General features: G+C 40.6%; 1 protein-coding gene across 1 annotated transcript in view; it reads left to right on the forward strand.

Annotated features, from left to right (window-relative positions):
- LOC126161266 (uncharacterized) overlaps positions 1–18,198 on the forward strand; it is a 322,839-nt gene that overhangs the window by 55,782 nt on the left and 248,859 nt on the right. Inside the window, exon 4 of the mRNA XM_049917005.1 lies at positions 2,256–2,461. Within this exon, the coding sequence (XP_049772962.1) occupies positions 2,256–2,461 (206 nt within the window). The remainder of the gene's footprint in view (positions 1–2,255; positions 2,462–18,198) is intronic.

An 18,198-nucleotide genomic window follows, 5' to 3' on the forward strand; every position in this document is an offset into this window, starting at 1 on the left:
AGTGGCAGCCAGTTGAGCGATTAGAAACGGTGACCCCGCAATTGACCGGGGGGGGGGGTTGAAAAAGCCACCCGCATGGAAACTATCTGATGCACAACATGCCTGTAGTGCATGTGGTGGGCTACTGAGGCAAGGTAAGGGGTCCATGCTACGAGAAACACTGAATTGTGCATGTAAATTGGACACAACTGCAACACCACATGCGCAAAATGGATCTGGTGTGGTTTGTAGTAATGGCAGCGTTGCACACGTCCCGACAGTAACTGATGTAGCATGTCGGTGGGTGGCTAAACACGTGTTCGAATGGAGATCACTTTGTTGTTGAAACACTTGATTTGAAGAGAGACAATTTGAAATATTGTTCAGTTCACATTTCACTGTCAGATAGGCATAATTTGGTGACATGAAGCCTGAGTCCATTGTTCACTCTAATGGCGTAGTTGTTGACTGTTGCAAACTAATGAGGTTAGCACATGGCATCGGTTGAGAACGCGAATGACTGTGCGTAAATGATGAATACGCCATTGGTGAAGAAACGACGAAACTTGGTGAGTGGAGTTGTGCATCTACATCTTTGAACAAGGCATTGTTTGTTGTGGTCATTGCATAGTGCATATAACCTGTTGCATAAACACCGGCGCGGAAGACACGAAACATGAACAAACTGTGGGGCACCACTTTGGGAATGGGATTGGTAATTGGGATACAGAAAACTTAATTCCCATATATGTAGTAGCTCGTATATATTTACTCATGACACTGTGTCCACACAGAATGAAGTATAACAAAGAACTGACTAAAGTAAAGTTAAGATTGAGGCTCAACAAAGCACTTAGAATTCACGGGTATTAAGTTTTGTGATCGATACGAACTATCGACGCCACTCTCTAATATATAACAAGTCTCAATGAGCTCGTAAAATGATAGAAGTCAAATTTGTCATAGTGACATCAATAATACTTCATAATTTGATTGAACCCAGGCAGAGATGGTGCATCAAAAATTGCTCACAGACATGAAGAAGACAACTTGTGTGATCATCTATATATATTTCAGGGAAAGAAAAGTCAACTGTTTTGTCAAATCATCATCTATAAATATAAATAAAATAAATTAGAGAAAAATATGCATGCCTCTGGATTATGCTCAAAATTATGTACTTCTTTTTATTGGAAAAGTGACTGAGCAGGAACAATGATAATGACAGCACTTGTAAGAGGACAATAGTTCTTATGCCACACACCTTCCCTTTTATGATATTTGAAGGATTCTCTATTGAAACATTCTTGAAACTGAAACATTGTTGGAACTTTTATACATGTCTGTGCATAGATGACAGAAATATGTCAAGGCAACACAAGAGCAGACTGCATGTTCTATGTAGTCCAACAGAAATATATACCCTAGCATTCTTTATAGCATTCTTTAACATTCGAAGGCTGAAAAAAATTCTCAATCAGCTCCCATTTGTTTTTCATGATTTTTAGCATCATTAAAAGGCATGTCAAATGTTTCTCTGATCTGTTTTAGCTTAGAAAAATGATTTCACAAAACAATTGAATGTTTCTTTAATCTTTTATTTATTTTCAAGTTTTGTTCAGAAAGCTGCTAGCAGCACTGTTGCCAGCTTTCAGATGTGAAACACTTATGACTACAGTAGTAACAATAGTCATCTTCAGAATGCCAACAGCATGTACAATTATTAGAGGCAATTACAAGACTGTTTTCTAATGTCTTCTATTCTCAAAAGTCCCAAATTTGGTACTCAGTTTGACTATTGAATATCATATTGGTGCTACTATTTGTGTGCAAAATGTTAAGGTCTTGAAGGAATAAACTGTTCGACACCTCATTTACATAGATAACAGTAGCTATTCATTAAATTTTTCAATTTTCCCTCAAATCACTAATGAAGTCTTTCTTAACCATCCTGATTTCTTTCTACCATTTAAACCCTTTTCTGGAAAACTGGACATCATGCTGGTCAATTTGATACCTCATTTATCCACTTCCCACTCTTCATTTGGCTATGAAAACCGGAACAAAAACACATTGTGTAATTTGTGAAGAGTCATGTTTTTGCTACATTCAGACAATGAACTAAAAACTGCAGTCAACTACCCAGCTGAATACCCAATACCATACAATTAATTATTTTCAATAGTAAAACTCCATGAAACATTAAAATTAGAATTATGTGTTGAAATTTTATTTCTAATACCTCATCAAGCATTGTTTTTGTTGTTACATGTAAGCTGATGAGCAACATTCAGAAACTGAACTTCAGACAGTGGTATTAGTGGAATCATTTGGGGCTGAAGAATCTCCAGAAACAGAGGAACACGGACCTAGACCCACAAAAACAGCACCCCACAAAGCTCCAAGACCTTCAACAGCTGCAAGAACTAGTGAACAAGGTGTCATTATTAGAAAGGGGAGTTTCGAGAGACTCGAGAGGAAGGTAATATATATTTGTTTACAGTCTCCTATTATCTGTTACACCTGTGTGCCAAATGGAAATAATAACATTATGAATTGTATTCATGCAGAAAAGAAGTACGTTTTTGTTGGCTGCCAAAATGGAACAATTTGGGTGACCAACTATATAAAAAAGTGACAAGTGACAAATGATGATTTCTTGATGCCTGAGAGGTCTTTGCTGAAAGATTAGGGAAAGATGGGAACATAAATATATACAAAACTTTAATACTTAGTACAGGAATATATCCAAAAGAAATAAAGGGTGTGGTAAATTACTGTTTACCTTCATATTGGTGTGGCTGCAGCAATAATTGTCACTTACTTATTGAACTTCTTATTTTAAATATTTTCTGCCAAACATGTGATATCTTACATGTTTCCCATTATAATGCTATTGTTTCTCTTACCCTTATAATTTCGTTCTTGTACCTAATTATTCATTTCCTAATGAGATCTATTTTTATTTAACATGATGTACCTTGGGAACTACAGAACCCCACTGCCCGTATGCATTCTAGTATCCTTCTCTTAGGCAGGTGACAGTTTTAAAAGGTCAAGCTGTGTCGTAGATACTGTTAACTTCTGACAGTGTCTTGTATCTGCTAAGAAGACATACTACGTTATCCCAGAGACCTGTTTTCAATTTCACTTTCTGCTTTGCATGATTAATTCTGGTCAAAAACAGAAAAAGGAGAGAGGGAGAGAGATTCGTCATAAACGAATTGTCCGAATGGAGTGGAAATTGGTAGATGTGAATGTTTATGTACATACAAACAAAAGATTCAGAAAAATTGGATGATATATTCAAGAGAACAAGCTTTACGAATTAAGCAAGTCAGTAACACATTAGTCCACCTGTAATCTTACACATCACAGTAGATTTTCAGTCTCTTCATAATAATTGATTTCTTTTAATAAGCTTTGAGAGGAGTAAGATTTACCAATAAACTTTTTTATTTATCTTCATTTTCTCATTGTTGACTGCAGTTCGTCACATCTAGGGGTAGAGTCTTCAGGCTGTAATTTTTGACTTTGTGGGTTCCAGATGACTTGGTAACTGTTAAATAAGTCTGCTGTGTAATTTCTGTTTCTATATCTTTTTTATTTTATCCCATTTTTCTATGTCACACTGTCTTTATGAACAGAAATTTACATTGGTATTGCCGAACATAAAAACACGTCCAATTCCATCAGAGGCATGCTCACTACTACCCTCACTCATTCTGTGCTCCTAACAATATTCAAAAGAGTTCACAAACTTCCTTGACAAAAGAAGAATCTTCATCAAGTCATATCATTATTTTGTAAATGAATCCAGAAATAAATTTAATAATCAGCATCATATTGCATAATTAATAATAGGGATTTAAGTGTGCCAGATATTTCATAATTTTAAATATTTCTAAACGAAGAGTAATTTTAGCTGACATACAGAGTTAGTACATATTGATTGTAACAAGATAATTTATTTTTGTACATTTAAGCCTGAAATATAATGCATATGAAATTTTTTTCGTGAAACAGCTGAGATAATTTTAACCTATACAAGGTTCAAAAATATTTTTGGTATCTGTTATTTGTATTAAAGAAAGGTAATGTTAGAGGATGGTGTCCCTTTACACTATCCCCTTCGCAAAATTTGGAAACAGTGTGTTCACAATATTTTGTGACAGACTATAAGATTTGACAATCGGCATACAAAATGATGCCAAAGGATGGAATACAGACAAAGTATCTGATACATAATATGTTACAGAAAACATAAGAAAAATATCTACTATACAAGTCATAATCTATACATATATCCAGATATGGTACTCAGATTTTCAGATGTGTGGAACATACTGTCATAAGACAAATAATACAAAGTCAAAACTATAGCTTTACACCATTAAATTATAGAAATAAATAGAAAGGCAAGGTAAATTACTAGAATTACAAGTTGTAAATTTACATTCATAAAATCAAACCTTCAAAATCTTCAAAAGAGAAGAGAAAATTTTCAAAGCTTAAGTGTACAATGAGTGAGCCGAATCGAAAAACTCATGGCGGGTACAGACCAGAAGAATATACTCATCATGAGTAGGAATATAATACAAAATCAATCAGCTACATAAAACAGAGCATTTAAGGATATGTTGATTCATGAGAGGACAAAATGAAAAAAAAATATATTAGGACCTAAGTTTACTATGTGGTGACCGACCCATAAATCCAAACCAGAAAATATATTTCAACACAACAAAATGAATAAAGCTCATAATCTTATCAATAAATTCAATTATACTCAGGATAAATACAGGTAAACAGAGTCATAGTTAGCTTTGAATGATGACATAATTGGGTAGCATGAGGACCAAAATCGGTGTATGAAAGCAGACATGTATACATCTTGTTATATTGTCTATACTAGTAAATGTCTTCCACATTACTTGCTAACTGTCCATACAAACTAACCTACATATGTAGAAGCCTAGACGATTCATTTACAATTGATAAAAAAGTACATACTGATTTAAAGTTACATGATGTATTGGAAAGTCAATCCCCCTACTTGAGAAAACATACATTTATGTGAAATAACACTGTCCTTAGCAGTCTTTGCTAACAATTTAAAAATCTCAGTCACAACACTGATGTAGTTAACAGATGCAGATGCACCTATCTCTTGTAAGTCGACTAGTCCATAGGGTACAGCCATACTAAACATGCTGTTCAATACCTTCTTCCCATCACACAAGATATGCTCTCCCTATTCATTTTCCAAAATCAATTGTATGGGTTTATGTCAGCTGAAATTAAAGCATTGACGTATGAGACATTAACAAACAGAATTAAATGCAATAGTAAAAAAATGAACTAACAAGGTGAAACACACAGCTATACTAAGATACTATTCCTAATTTTTACAATGCAAATTATGAACATTGTCCCATTTCAGAATTGCAAAAGGATGTACTCATTTAGTCTCAATGCATATACATATGAAATTCTAAAGCACAAATCTATTACAGAACATAATTATATAGTGTATCATAGATTTTAACTCAGTCAATAGATAAGACAAAACTCTAAAAATCACATCTTACATACTCCATTCCTGAGAAAGAAAACAAAATTATATAGTATGAATCTGCAAATAGACTTAAGCTCAGTCAATGAATAAGATACAACTGCAGAATTTACTTGATCTTACATACTACATTCATGACAAACAAAACACAATTATGTAGAAATCTACAAATGTAGTGAATATTTTCTTCTAGACTGGGGTCATTGAGCATGCATGGTCATAGGTCTTGTCCTCTATATTAAACATTAACTATACCTGCTTTTTACATACTTACTTTGCTTACCAGTAGCTCCTCTTGTCTTTACACATGCGATGGACATTTCCACAAAATTCTTACTCTACTGGATCTTGTCTCTAAATTGTTCAGATATACTACAAATTGGGCTACCTGTATCGATCAAACAGCTCCCTTCCCACTGATCAGTCTTAATCTTAATGTAAGGGCATCCAAAATCTGAATCAACATCTCTGTTATTAGACACTTCATGTAAAAGATCACTTTCAGTTTCATCAAATGCTACATCCACACTGTTTTTACAGGGTTATTCCAACTTTACTGCTATCATAGCATTACTTTGATTACTCAAGTTGTCAGGTAGAGGTTGAACACACTGAATGGATTCCATAGTGCAACCAACATAATTTATTACAGAAGGAACAAAAAATATATTTCTGTCAAAATTATATTTCCTACTTTATTCTGCCAATTTTGACTAACCACAGCTAACGTATTCCAGAATGTGCTCTCATAAATGTCTATACATACATATATTTCAGCACAAAGAAAGATACACGTGTACACTGTACAAGGTACAAAGGCTGACTGGAACATTAAGATGGCAGCTCGTAAGAGCAGTTAGAGTTCAAATATCATGCTTTACGTGATCGATGTGACCTATTGACACCACACAGTTCCCCCTGCAGTGTGGAGTACGATGTGTGAGGCCTGAGGGGAGGTCGTGTAGGCGTCGGTGTCTGAGTGAGTAGTGCAAGGTGGTAGGTGCACGACTGGAAGCTCCATCTCAGTCAGGGCAGTGTGCAAAGGCACGTTGACGGGCTAGACAGCCAGTGGGGATGGACGATGCATCGGCCGGCCCAGTAGTATAGGTGTGGGGAGGGGTGTGGTGCGCAAACGTGCATGCCCCTAATGTAGATTGAGCCATCCGAGGAGATGAATGCACAAACTCTTGATGGATTGCACTCTTGGGGGAGGGACAAGCTATGCACTATCTTCACATCTAGTTCCTTGTTGAGTGTTGAGTCTGCAGTGTCTGTTAAGGGGCAAGAGCACACAGACGTCGAAAGCGACAATCGACATATCGTTGAAGCGGTTAGGTGATACATTGCAGCACAAGTTGAAAGTCAGGGAGCAAGTCTCTCCAGTAGATGAAACGTCATCAAAACCTGTGCATGGGGTTGATGATGACATGCTTGGGAAACCCGCAAACTGTGGTGATGAATCATCAGAAGGAGAAGACCCTACCATGGGATGAGCTAACTCATAATTGGGCTTGGCAATGGAAAACTCGTCCGGATGGTCCGACTGGGACAGCAGAGGGGTAAGTCTACAAAAGCAGGCTTGAGCCTGTGTAGTGAAACGTTTTGTGGGTGATCTTTAACCCTAATGTCGAACATCGTCTCTCCCCTCTGGAGTGCTTTGAAGGGGCCGAGGTACGGGGGTTGCAGGGGTTGTCTAATGGAATCATCCCTGAGCATAACATGGGAGCATGTGTTGAGTGCGGTTGGCATGTAAGTGTCCAGTGGAGAATGACTGACAGGCGGGTGTAGCTGTGCATGTCTAAAGTGGGTGTGCATTCTACTAATAAAGCCTGGCAAGGTGGGGAAATTCTTGGGTGCTTGAGGCAGGATGAGTTCCCCAGGTAAAACTGGATTCTCACCAAAAACGAATTCAGCAATGGTTCACTGTAAGTCAGGTTTAAAGGTCGAACAGAGACCGAGTAACACCCAAGGAAGAGCCTCAGACCAGAGGCAGTCATGGCACCTGAGTGCTGTTTTAAGGGTGTGATGTCATCGTTCCACCGACCCGTTGCTTTGCGGGTGGTAGGCTGTTGTATGAATTTTTTTAATACCACAAAGGTTACATAGAAGCTTTGGCCATGGTTTCTGCTGTGATGTTGGGTAAAGAAACAGTTTCCACCCAACGAGACATGCAGTCAGTTGTGGAGAGGATATATCTGTGGCCCTCTGATGGTTGCAGAGGGCTGATAAGGTCATTATGTACATGACAAAAACGTCCTTGCGGAATGTCAAACTTGCCAAGGGGGGGAGAGATGTGGCATCCAATTTTGTTATATTGGCAGGAAATGCAGCTGTGTGCCCAGGTTTGACAGTCCTGCTTAACATTTTTCTGAACAAAACACCAGGTGATGAGGTGTGTGGTTTCATGGATGCCAGGATGGGTGAGGTTATGCAAGGTGTCAAAGTCTTGTCGGTGCAACATAGGAGGGAGCAATGGGCACAGAGTGCAGGCAGAAGAGTCGAACCACACTTCATCCAAAATGCCGGGGAACTTGACTTTGATAAACACAAGAGATGTCTGAGGATCCGTGAGGAGAGCTTTAGATTCCTCATCAGAGCCCTGGAGAGCGGCAAGGTTGGATAAATAAACAATGTGAGACAGTATTGATCCACGAAAAGAAATCAGTGGGAATGTTACCCATGTCTTTGATGTAGCATATTTCTGTAGTAAATTCATAGACCAGGTTGAAATGGTGGAAACGCTGATGTCATGATGAAAGTGTTTGACGGCTTCATAGATCGCCAGAAGTTCCTTAACAAAAGTGGAATATTTCTTCTGTGCTGTAGACAGTTTTTTAGAGAAGAAATGAAGGGGTGAAACCGTGTTGCCTTTGCCTTGCTGTAATACTGCCCCAACCATAATGTCACTGTAATACTGCTCCGACCACCATGTCGCTGACGACCGTAGTGATGGACAACTCAGCAGACGGATCGGGGTGGGCGAGTACAATGGCGTGAGCTAACACTGTCTTTAGAGTCCTGAAGGCCTGTAGCACAGGTTCAGTCTAACAGATTGGCTTAAGGCCCGAAGTCTGCTTGCTGGACAGCAAGTACGTCAGAGGGGTCTGCACAGCGGTGGCAGGAGGTAGATGTCGGCGGTAGTAATTTATGGTACCCAGAAAACCTCAGAGTTCTTTGTACATAGCCGGGGGTGGCAATGACGTGATAGCCTGCATGCAGGATTTGGGAGGCTGTATTCCGTCTGCCAAGATGGTGTAACCCAAAAATGTCACAGAAGACTGGCGCAATTGGAATTTATCTTTGTTGACCTCGACACCATTGGAGTTCAAGCTCTGGAGGACCTGGGATAAATGATCTTTGTGGTCCTCAGTGGACTTGCTGAATATGAGGGTGTCATCCAGTTATGCAAAGCAGAACTTCAACTGTCATAAGACTGAGTCAATGAAACGTTGCCACATTAGTGTCACATTCTTTAAGCCAAATGGCATGGAGTTGTATTGGAACAAACTGAACAGCCTGATGACAGCAGTCTTTGGAATGTCTTCCGGCGCTACGGGAATCTGGTGATAGGCACGTTTACAATCAATCACACTGAAGATTGTGGCACCCGATAACATATGGGTGAAATCGTTTATGTTCATTACTGGGTAATTGTCCATGCCGGTACGAGCATTTAAGCATCTGTAATCACCACACATTCGAAAAGAACCATTGTGTTTGGTGATGAGGTGAATCGGTGAAGACCAATTGCTGTCCGATGGCTGTAGAAAGCCTGCCTCCAGAAGTTCGTTAATTTGCTGCCGGGCTGCGCGCAACTTAATGGGGTTGAGGCATCTAACCTTGTGCATAATGGGAGGGCCAGCAGTGGTAATTATCTAGTGTGTCGTTCTGTCAGTGACGGAAGAGACTGAGAACTGCACACGAGGCTGAGTAACATCCTGACGTGAAGTTTTGGGACGAGTGGATTGCGATGAGGTGTAGCTGTTAGTGTGAGTGGGAAAAGGCAACACAAGAGTCACATGCCTATTACGTGAGTGCGGCATGTGCTTATTTGGAGAGGTTGGCTGTGCTCGCAGCATGGAGCAGATCGGAGCGTGCAGCGACTGTCTGTTGTTAGCTTTCCCTTGAGTAACCGGCACAGGCGAGAGATGTGTTGGCATCACGCGGGGAATGGCGGTGGCTACCAAATCACGTGGTTGGTGCACGAGGGAGGGGGAATATTTACCAACACGTGGGGTGGCTGCCTGTGCGGTGAACGTGTTTGCATCACGTGCGCAATTTGTCATTAGAAGCACTGTTTGAAACACATGGCACTGCACGTAGAGGCCTGTGATGGGTGCAGAGATCACTGAACGCGAATCGTCACATGCAATGAATGTTTTTGAACTACCCTGATGAGTGTTTGTGCTGTTGTCTGCTGTTGAAGGTCGATCAGGTGAAGGAACTGTGGATTGCAGTTGCAGCAGCAAGGTATGAGCTGCGGTGAGCTCGTCAAAAGTGTGAGCAATGCATTGCTTCAACTCGTCATTTTGCCGATGGAGTTGCGCCACTGCGTCATACTCTGACAGTAGATTAGTGACGCACGTCACAATTTTGTCCACGAGAGTGGAGCACTCATGAACTGAATAACATGTTGCAACAGAAACGGAACTACGAGCATAAGTGCCTGAGCATGGTATCTGGGTGTCAGAGGGGTGGTGAAACACTGAACCTTAGACTATGTCTGGAGAGAGTTTGTAATTGGACAAGAAATTCATACTGAGAATTGGTTCGTCAACGTTAGTGATGTAAAAAGTCCACGGGAAACGTAGAGAAGGAGATAGATGCACCATAACTTTAGCAGAGCTGACAATTTGTAATGTTGATTTGTTGACAGTGCTTAAAAGTGACTTCATCGGTGAACAAACGGGAGGAGCCAATGATGTAGGTATGATGGACACATCAGAGCCTGTGTTGACTAGGAAAACAAGCCGCAACAAAATGTCATTCACGTATAAATGACCGCTCAACCGAGAGGATGAATGGACGAAGTGCAATGTTTTAGGATGCCTGTGAAGTTCCCCGCAGGACTCGGCGTCTTTTAGATCCTGCGGTCAACGTTTGGGTGCTGGCAAGGTAATCTGCACTTCTTGGCCTTATCCCCGAAAATCTTGTGGTAGCAACAGTACAGATGAGCCAGATGTGGTGGTGGCAGTGATTGTGACAGTGGAGGAGGTTTGTCCTTGTTGATCTGTTCCAGAATATAAACTGGGATGTATGGTGCATGTTCGATTCTTGAGTGCTTGGAAAGAGAGAGCTGATAGACTCGAAGGAGTGCGGTAGCAAGTGTATCTGCAGGTCAGTAGGTAACTTGGCATACCATACCGCCCACAGCGTAACATCCGGCATCGTGTGTTCACTCACAAGTAGCCAAAGGCAGCGCCAGAGTTGTGACGGAGTACGGTCCCCCAGGTGTTCCTCGTACAGGATCTTAATTATTAATTCCTGTGGTGAGCAGGCGAGTCGGTCCAATATTGTCTTCTTGGTGAACTTGTATTTTGGCTGCACCAGTGGTGAAAGGAGGAGGTCACAAATTAAATCTGAGTGGTCATGGAGGTGTGTGACGAGACATAGAAATTTAGAGTTGTCGTCGGTCCCCCATTATAACTCGGAAAGGTGCTCCACAAGCACAGACCTTGAAACGGAGTTGTCCTCTTATAAAGGAGGTAGCTTTGGCAGACGGCCGGGGGGAGGGTGGCTTCGGCATATCTTGGAAGGCCTGCTGTCCCATGGTCGGATAGACTGTCCTGTAACCCGGCACTACTGGTGTTGGCATGTTACTAGCAAACACGTCCCGAACAATGGCCAGTTGCAATGTCCCTGATGAGTCACGGAAGCACGACGTGGCAGGCACGGCCGGTACCGTGGGAACGAATGGATGAGCAGCATGTGAGGTAGGCCTGTAAACTGGACCGGAGGTTAAAATCACAGTACTTAAATTGTCCATCTCGGAAGGCCGGTGCAGCAGGCACAGAGGGTGCTGCAGATGGAGCGAGCGGGAGTATGGTGGGAATCAGGGCACCATGTGAGTGAGGGGGAGGGGGATAGGGGGTCGGGGGTATGGTACTTGGTGTGGCAACAGCGAGAGTCTCCTGTGCACATCATAAATACACCCCTTGTGGTAGGACCATAAATCACTGGTGAAACCTGTTGGAGGTCACATTGTTGTAGTACAACGTTTCTGGATGGCGAAGTGCCATCGGGTGTGCTCGAACCCATGTGGTCGAGAAACTGGGCTACAGATCTGGTGGTTGAGCCTGGTCAACTTGATGTATAAAAATGTCCATAGTTAAATTGTGAGGAAGGCAAAACTGGCATAGCTTGATAGCAGTTGACCATGTGGGAATTTTGCACGAATGGCGGTGTTGCACATGGCACTAGTGTAACCAACGTTGCTGCATGTAGAGGATCAAAGCACGTGTGCGAATTTGGGTCCCTTTGAACACTACACGAGTGAGCAATCGTTACACATTTCTGGAAATCATCCACTTCACCTTTCACATGTTGGCGTGCACAGTCCGGCAACACAAAACCTGAGTCCATTGTCTGGGGTAACGGCATAACACTCGGCCATTGTAGAACTGCAAAGATTGAGGTTAACTTAGTTGGAGATCGTAAATCACTGTCCGTTAGCAGAGGGTTGGAGTGGCCTGGTAGTAGTATCTGAGCCTCAAAATCCTTGTACAAAATGTTGGGTGAGGCAGCCATGGCGTCGAATGTAAAACCTGTTGATTCCACACAGCGGATGCGGAAGTCGCGGATGATGTAGAAACTTCAGGTTCACCAATATGGGAAACAGGAATATGGATAACTGACTGTTCTCATAAATGTATATACATATATATATTTCAGCACAAAGAAAGATACATGTATATACTGTACAAGGTACAAAGGCTGACTGGAACATTAACATGGCAGCTCGTCAGAGCAGTTAGAGTTCAAAGATCATGCTTTACATGATCGATGTAACCTATCGACGCCACTATCTGTATGACATTAATGGAAAACTACTTTGACTGGACTGGTATTCCATGACTCTCACTTACATCATTGCATAAATCACTTACCTTACCTTTATATCTAAAAAGAAAGATGATGAGACTTACCAAACAAAAGCGCTGGCAGGTCGATAGACACACAAACAAACACAAACATACACACAATTCTAGCTTTCGCAACAAATGGTTGCTTCGTCAGGAAAGAGGGAAGGAGAGGGAAAGACGAAAGGATATGGGTTTTAAGGGAGAGGGAAGGAGTCATTCCAATCCCGGGAGCGGAAAAACTTACCTTAGGGGGAAATAAGGACAGGTATACACTCACACACACACACACATATCCATCCGCATATACACAGATCCAGTACAGTCATCACCTGATTTACATATGTCGATAACACTGTTTTCTGACCAAGAGAATAAATCATTAGTACATACTGCATCAAAATTCTCATAACTCTCACATTTTGGTTTGTGATTAGCACTTACAGCACTATAATTAAACATAGTATCCAAAAACTCCCTCCACTCCCCCCCCCCCCCCCCTCCCCCCAATGAACCATGGACCTTGCCGTTGGTGGGGAGGCTTGCGTGCCTCAGCGATACAGATATCCGTACCATAGGTACAACCACAACGGAGGGGTATCTGTTGAGAGGCCAGACAAACTTATGGTTCCTGAAGAGGGGCAGCAGTCTTTTCAGTAGTTGCAGGGGCAACAGTCTGGATGATTGACTGACTTGGCCTTGCAACATTAACCAAAATGGCGTCCTCCTGGGTAAAATATTCTGGAGGTAAAATAGTCCCCCATTTGGATCTCCGGGCGGGGACTACTCAAGAGGATGTCGTTATCAGGAGAAAGAAAACTGGCATTCTACGGATCGGAGCGTGGAATGTCAGATCCCTTAATCGGACAGGGAGGTTAGAAAATTTAAAAAGGGAAATGGATAGGTTAAAGTTAGATATAGTGGGAATTAGTGAAGTTTGGTGGCAGGAGGAACAAGACTTCTGGTCAGGTGACTACAGGTTTATAAACACAAAGTCAAATAGGGGTAATGCTGGAGTAGGTTTAATAATGAATAGGAAAATAGGAATGCGGGTAAGCTACTACAAACAGCAGAGTGAATGCATTATTATGGCCAAGATAGATACGAAGCCCACACCTACTAGTAGTACAAGTTTATATGCCAACTAGCTCTATAGATTATGAAGAAATTGAAGAAATGTATGATGAAATAAAAGAAATTATTCAGATAGCGAAGGGAGATGAAAATTTAATAGTCATGGGTGACTGGAATTCGAGTGTAGCAAAAGGGAGAGAAGAAAACATAGTAGGTGAATATGGATTGGGGCTAAGAAATGAAAGAGGAAGCCGCCTGGTAGAATTTTGCACAGAGCACAACTTAATCATAGCTAACACTTGGTTTAAGAATCGTGATAGAAGGTTGTATACATGAAAGAACCCTGGAGATACTGAAAGGTATCAGATAGATTATATAATGGTAAGACAGAGATTTAGGAACCAGGTTTTAAATTGTAAGACATTTCCAGGGGCAGATGTGGACTCTGACCACAATCTATTGGTTATGACCTGTAGATTAAAACTGAAGAAATTGCAAAAAGGTGGGAATTTAAGGAGATGGGACCTGTATAAACTGAAAGAACCAGAGGTTGTACAGAGTTTCAGGGAGAGCATAAGGGAACAATTGACAGGAATGGGGGAAAGAAGTACAGTAGAAGAAGAATGGGTAGCTTTGAGGGATGAAGTAGTGAAGGCAGCAGAGGATCAAGTTTGTAAAAAGACGAGGGCTAGTAGAAATCCTTGGGTAACAGAAGAAATATTGAATTTAACTGATGAAAGAAGAAAATATAAAAATGCAGTAAAGGAAGCAGGCAAAAAAGAATACAAATGTCTCAAAAATGAGATCGACAGGAAGTGCAAAATGGCTAAGCAGGGATGGTTAGAGGACAAATGTAAGGATGTAGAGGCTTATCTCACTAGGGTTAAGATAGATACTGCCTACAGGAAAATTAAAGAGACCTTCAGAGATAAGAGAACCACTTGTATAAACATCAAGAGCTCAGATGGAAACCCAGTTCTAAGCAAAGAAATGAAAGCAGAAAGGTGGAAGGAGTATATAGAGGGTCTATACATGGCTGATGTACTTGAGGACAATATTATGGAAATGGAAGAGGATGTAGATGAAGATGAAATGGGAGATACAATACTGCGTGGAGAGTTTGACAGAGCACTGAAAGACCTGAGTCGAGACAAGGTCCCCGGAGTAGACAACATTCCATTGGAACTACTAACGGCCTTGGGAGAGCCAGTCCTGACAAAACTCTACCATCTGGTGAGTAAGATGTATGAAACAGGCGAAATACCCTCAGACTTTTAGAAGAATATAATAATTCCAATCCCAAAGAAAGCAGGTGTTGACAGATGTGAAAATTACCGAACAATCAGTTTAATAAGCCACAGGTGCAAAATACTAACACGAATTCTTTACAGACGAATGGAAAAACTAGTAGAAGCCGACCTCGGGGAAGGTCAGTTTGGATTCCGTAGAAATACTGGAACACATGAGGCAATACTGACCTTACGACTTATCTTAGAAGAAAGATTAAGGAAAGGCAAACCTACATTTCTAGCATTTGTAGACTTAGAGAAATATTTTGACAATGTTGACTGGAATACTCTCTTTCAAATTCTAAAGGTGACAGGGGTAAAATACAGGGAGCGAAAGGCTATTTACAATTTGTACAGAAACCAGATGGCAGTTATAAGAGTCGAGGGACATGAAAGGGAAGCAGTGGTTGGGAAGGGAGTAAGACAGGGTTGTAGCCTCTCCCTTGATGTTATTCAATCTGTATATTGAGTAAGCAGTAAAGGAAACAAAAGAAAAATTCAGAGTAGGTATTAAAATCCATGGAGAAGAAATAAAAACTTGAGGTTCACCGATGACATTGTAATTCTGTCACAGACAGCAAAGGACTTGGAAGAGCAGTTGAATGGAATGGACAGTGTCTTGAAAGGAGGATGATGGATATCAACAAAAGCAAAATGAGGATAATGGAATGTAGTCGAATTAAGTCGGGTGATGCTGAGGGAATTAGATTAGGAAATGAGACACTTAAAGTAGTAAAGGAGTTTTGCTATTTGGGGAGCAAAATAACTGATGATGGTCGAAGTAGAGAGGATATAAAATGTAGACTGGCAATGGCAAGGAAAGCATTTCTGAAGAAGAGAAATTTGTTAACATCGAGTATAGATTTAAGTGTCAGGAAGTCATTTCTGAAAGTATTTGTATGGAGTGTAGCCATGTATGGAAGTGAAACATGGATGGTAAATAGTTTGGACAAGAAGAGAATAGAAGCTTTCGAAATGTGGTGCTACAGAAGAATGCTGAAGATTAGATGGGTAGATCACATAACTAATGAGGAAGTATTGAATAGGATTGGGGAGAAGAGAAGTTTGTGGCACAACTTGACCAGAAGAAGGGATCGGTTGGTAGGACATGTTCTGAGGCATCAAGGGATCACCAATTTAGTTTTGGAGGGCAGCGTGGAGGGTAAAAATTGTAGGGGGAGACCAAGAGATGAATACACTAAGCAGATGCAGAAGGATGTAGGTTGCAGTAGGTACTGGGAGATGAAGAAGCTTGCACAGGATAGAGCAGCATGGAGAGCTGCATCAAACCAGTCTCAGGACTGAAGACCACAACAACATCCCAAAACTGTTGTTCAAAATGTAAAAGAAAAACCTGATATTCCTTCTCTTCAACTTCAGATACCTGTGCCACATTATTAACACTGTTATTATTGTCTAATAGCAAGTGTAAATTGGGTGTCCTATGGTTGTTGTGTTTCCTTGCCCCAAAACTGTGGACCTTCATTGAGGTGGACTGCAGTTTCCCGAATAGTTACCTCTATGATGTTTTCTTCCATTAAACTGCGTATCATTATCCCCATTATTCCTATTCTGATGATGTTCAAAATTTTTGTCTCTATTAACATTCTGACCCTGATAGAAGTTACCACTATCTCTGTTTCTGTAACTATTACCATTGTGATCTCTATAATTTTGATTATTATGGTACATGCTTGTTTCTATTGCCCTATCCAGCTGTCATCATATCGTAAAAATTGTTCAAGACAATCGTCAGGTCCATGTACTAAATCCCACTGCAACCTGTTTTCTTTTGAGTGCGTCAATCAATGTCATTTCATCAAATGGTTTATCAAGGTGCGTTAATTTCTTAAGTTGATTCTTACAAAACTGTTTCAGAGTATCATCCCTATTCCTTTAATTGGGCTATTCAGAAACTCACTTTTAATTTTCCTCTGTTCGTCTTTCCACCAAATTTTATTTAAAAAACTTTTTTTTCGAAACTGTGATATGTTTCCCACTGACTTAAATTTAGATTTGCCCAGGGCACAGCTTTGTCTTCAAGACATCTTTTAAAAAATTTAATTTTTTGTTCATCACTTGTGCCTCACACAAAACTCTCTCTACAGTGGTGCAGAAAATCCACTGGATGTAAATTATGTGATGGAAAACTTTTTAATAGGTATGGTGGACCAAGCAATACCATTGTTTGAATACAGATTGTTGTGAATACAGTTTTCATGAACTGCCTAAAGTTTTTGATCTAAAACATTTACATTAATTTGCATACTATTTTCAACATTTAAAATTTTTTGATCCAAACTACTAAAGTTCTGTTCCATTTTTTCTGCTACGGCCTTCTGTTGAACTCTGATGTCATTAACATTCTTCTTCTGTCCCCCCCCCCCCCCCCCCCCCCCTCGTTAACTGGGTGGTCAGCACGGCGGAATGCCACGCCAAGCTGCCCGGGTTCGATTCCCAGCTGGGGCAGATTTTCTCTGCTCAGGGATTGGGTGTTGTGTTGTCCTTATCATCATTTCATCCCCATATCCGATGCGCAAGTCACCCAATGTGGCGTTGAATGCAATAAGTACTTGCCCTCAGCAGCTGAACTTCCCCGAATGGGGGACTCCCGGTCCTCAGCAATAAACTCATTTTCCAAAACATTAATCTTACTTTCTAAGACATCAACTTTTTCATTCACATTTTTTAATCCCTCTGACAACCCATTTTTTAGCTCTATAACCTAATTACTATATTGGTCCATTTGGTGATGCGCCCTACCCAAATTACTATTGTTATCTGTCTTCATTTCCTCTAGTTTTGTCAAAATCAACTGCAAAATAACAATATTTACTGATTTTCCAAATAGTTTGTACTTACCTTTTCTTTTTGATGCCCCTTTCATAGTTGTAAAGTCCTCTTTCAACTGATCCAATCTGTCATTGTTGGTAGTAATTCATCACTGTTAATATGACTTTGTTGGGCAGCTCTTGGTCTACTTTCTTCAAGTGACTGGAATTTCATATAAACTTCAAGTGACACAAATCACTATCCCCTCTTCTACTGCAACAGACAAACGCCCCCAAATGTAATCTTACCTTCCCACACATCACCAATAGATTTTCAGTCTCTTCATAGTCATTGATTTCTTTTAATAAGCTTTGAGAGGAGTAAGATTTACAAATAAACTTTTTTATTTATCTTCATTTTTTCATCGTTG

Source organism: Schistocerca cancellata, chromosome 2 (genome assembly GCF_023864275.1).
Source record: "Schistocerca cancellata isolate TAMUIC-IGC-003103 chromosome 2, iqSchCanc2.1, whole genome shotgun sequence".
Lineage (NCBI taxonomy): Eukaryota > Metazoa > Arthropoda > Insecta > Orthoptera > Acrididae > Schistocerca > Schistocerca cancellata.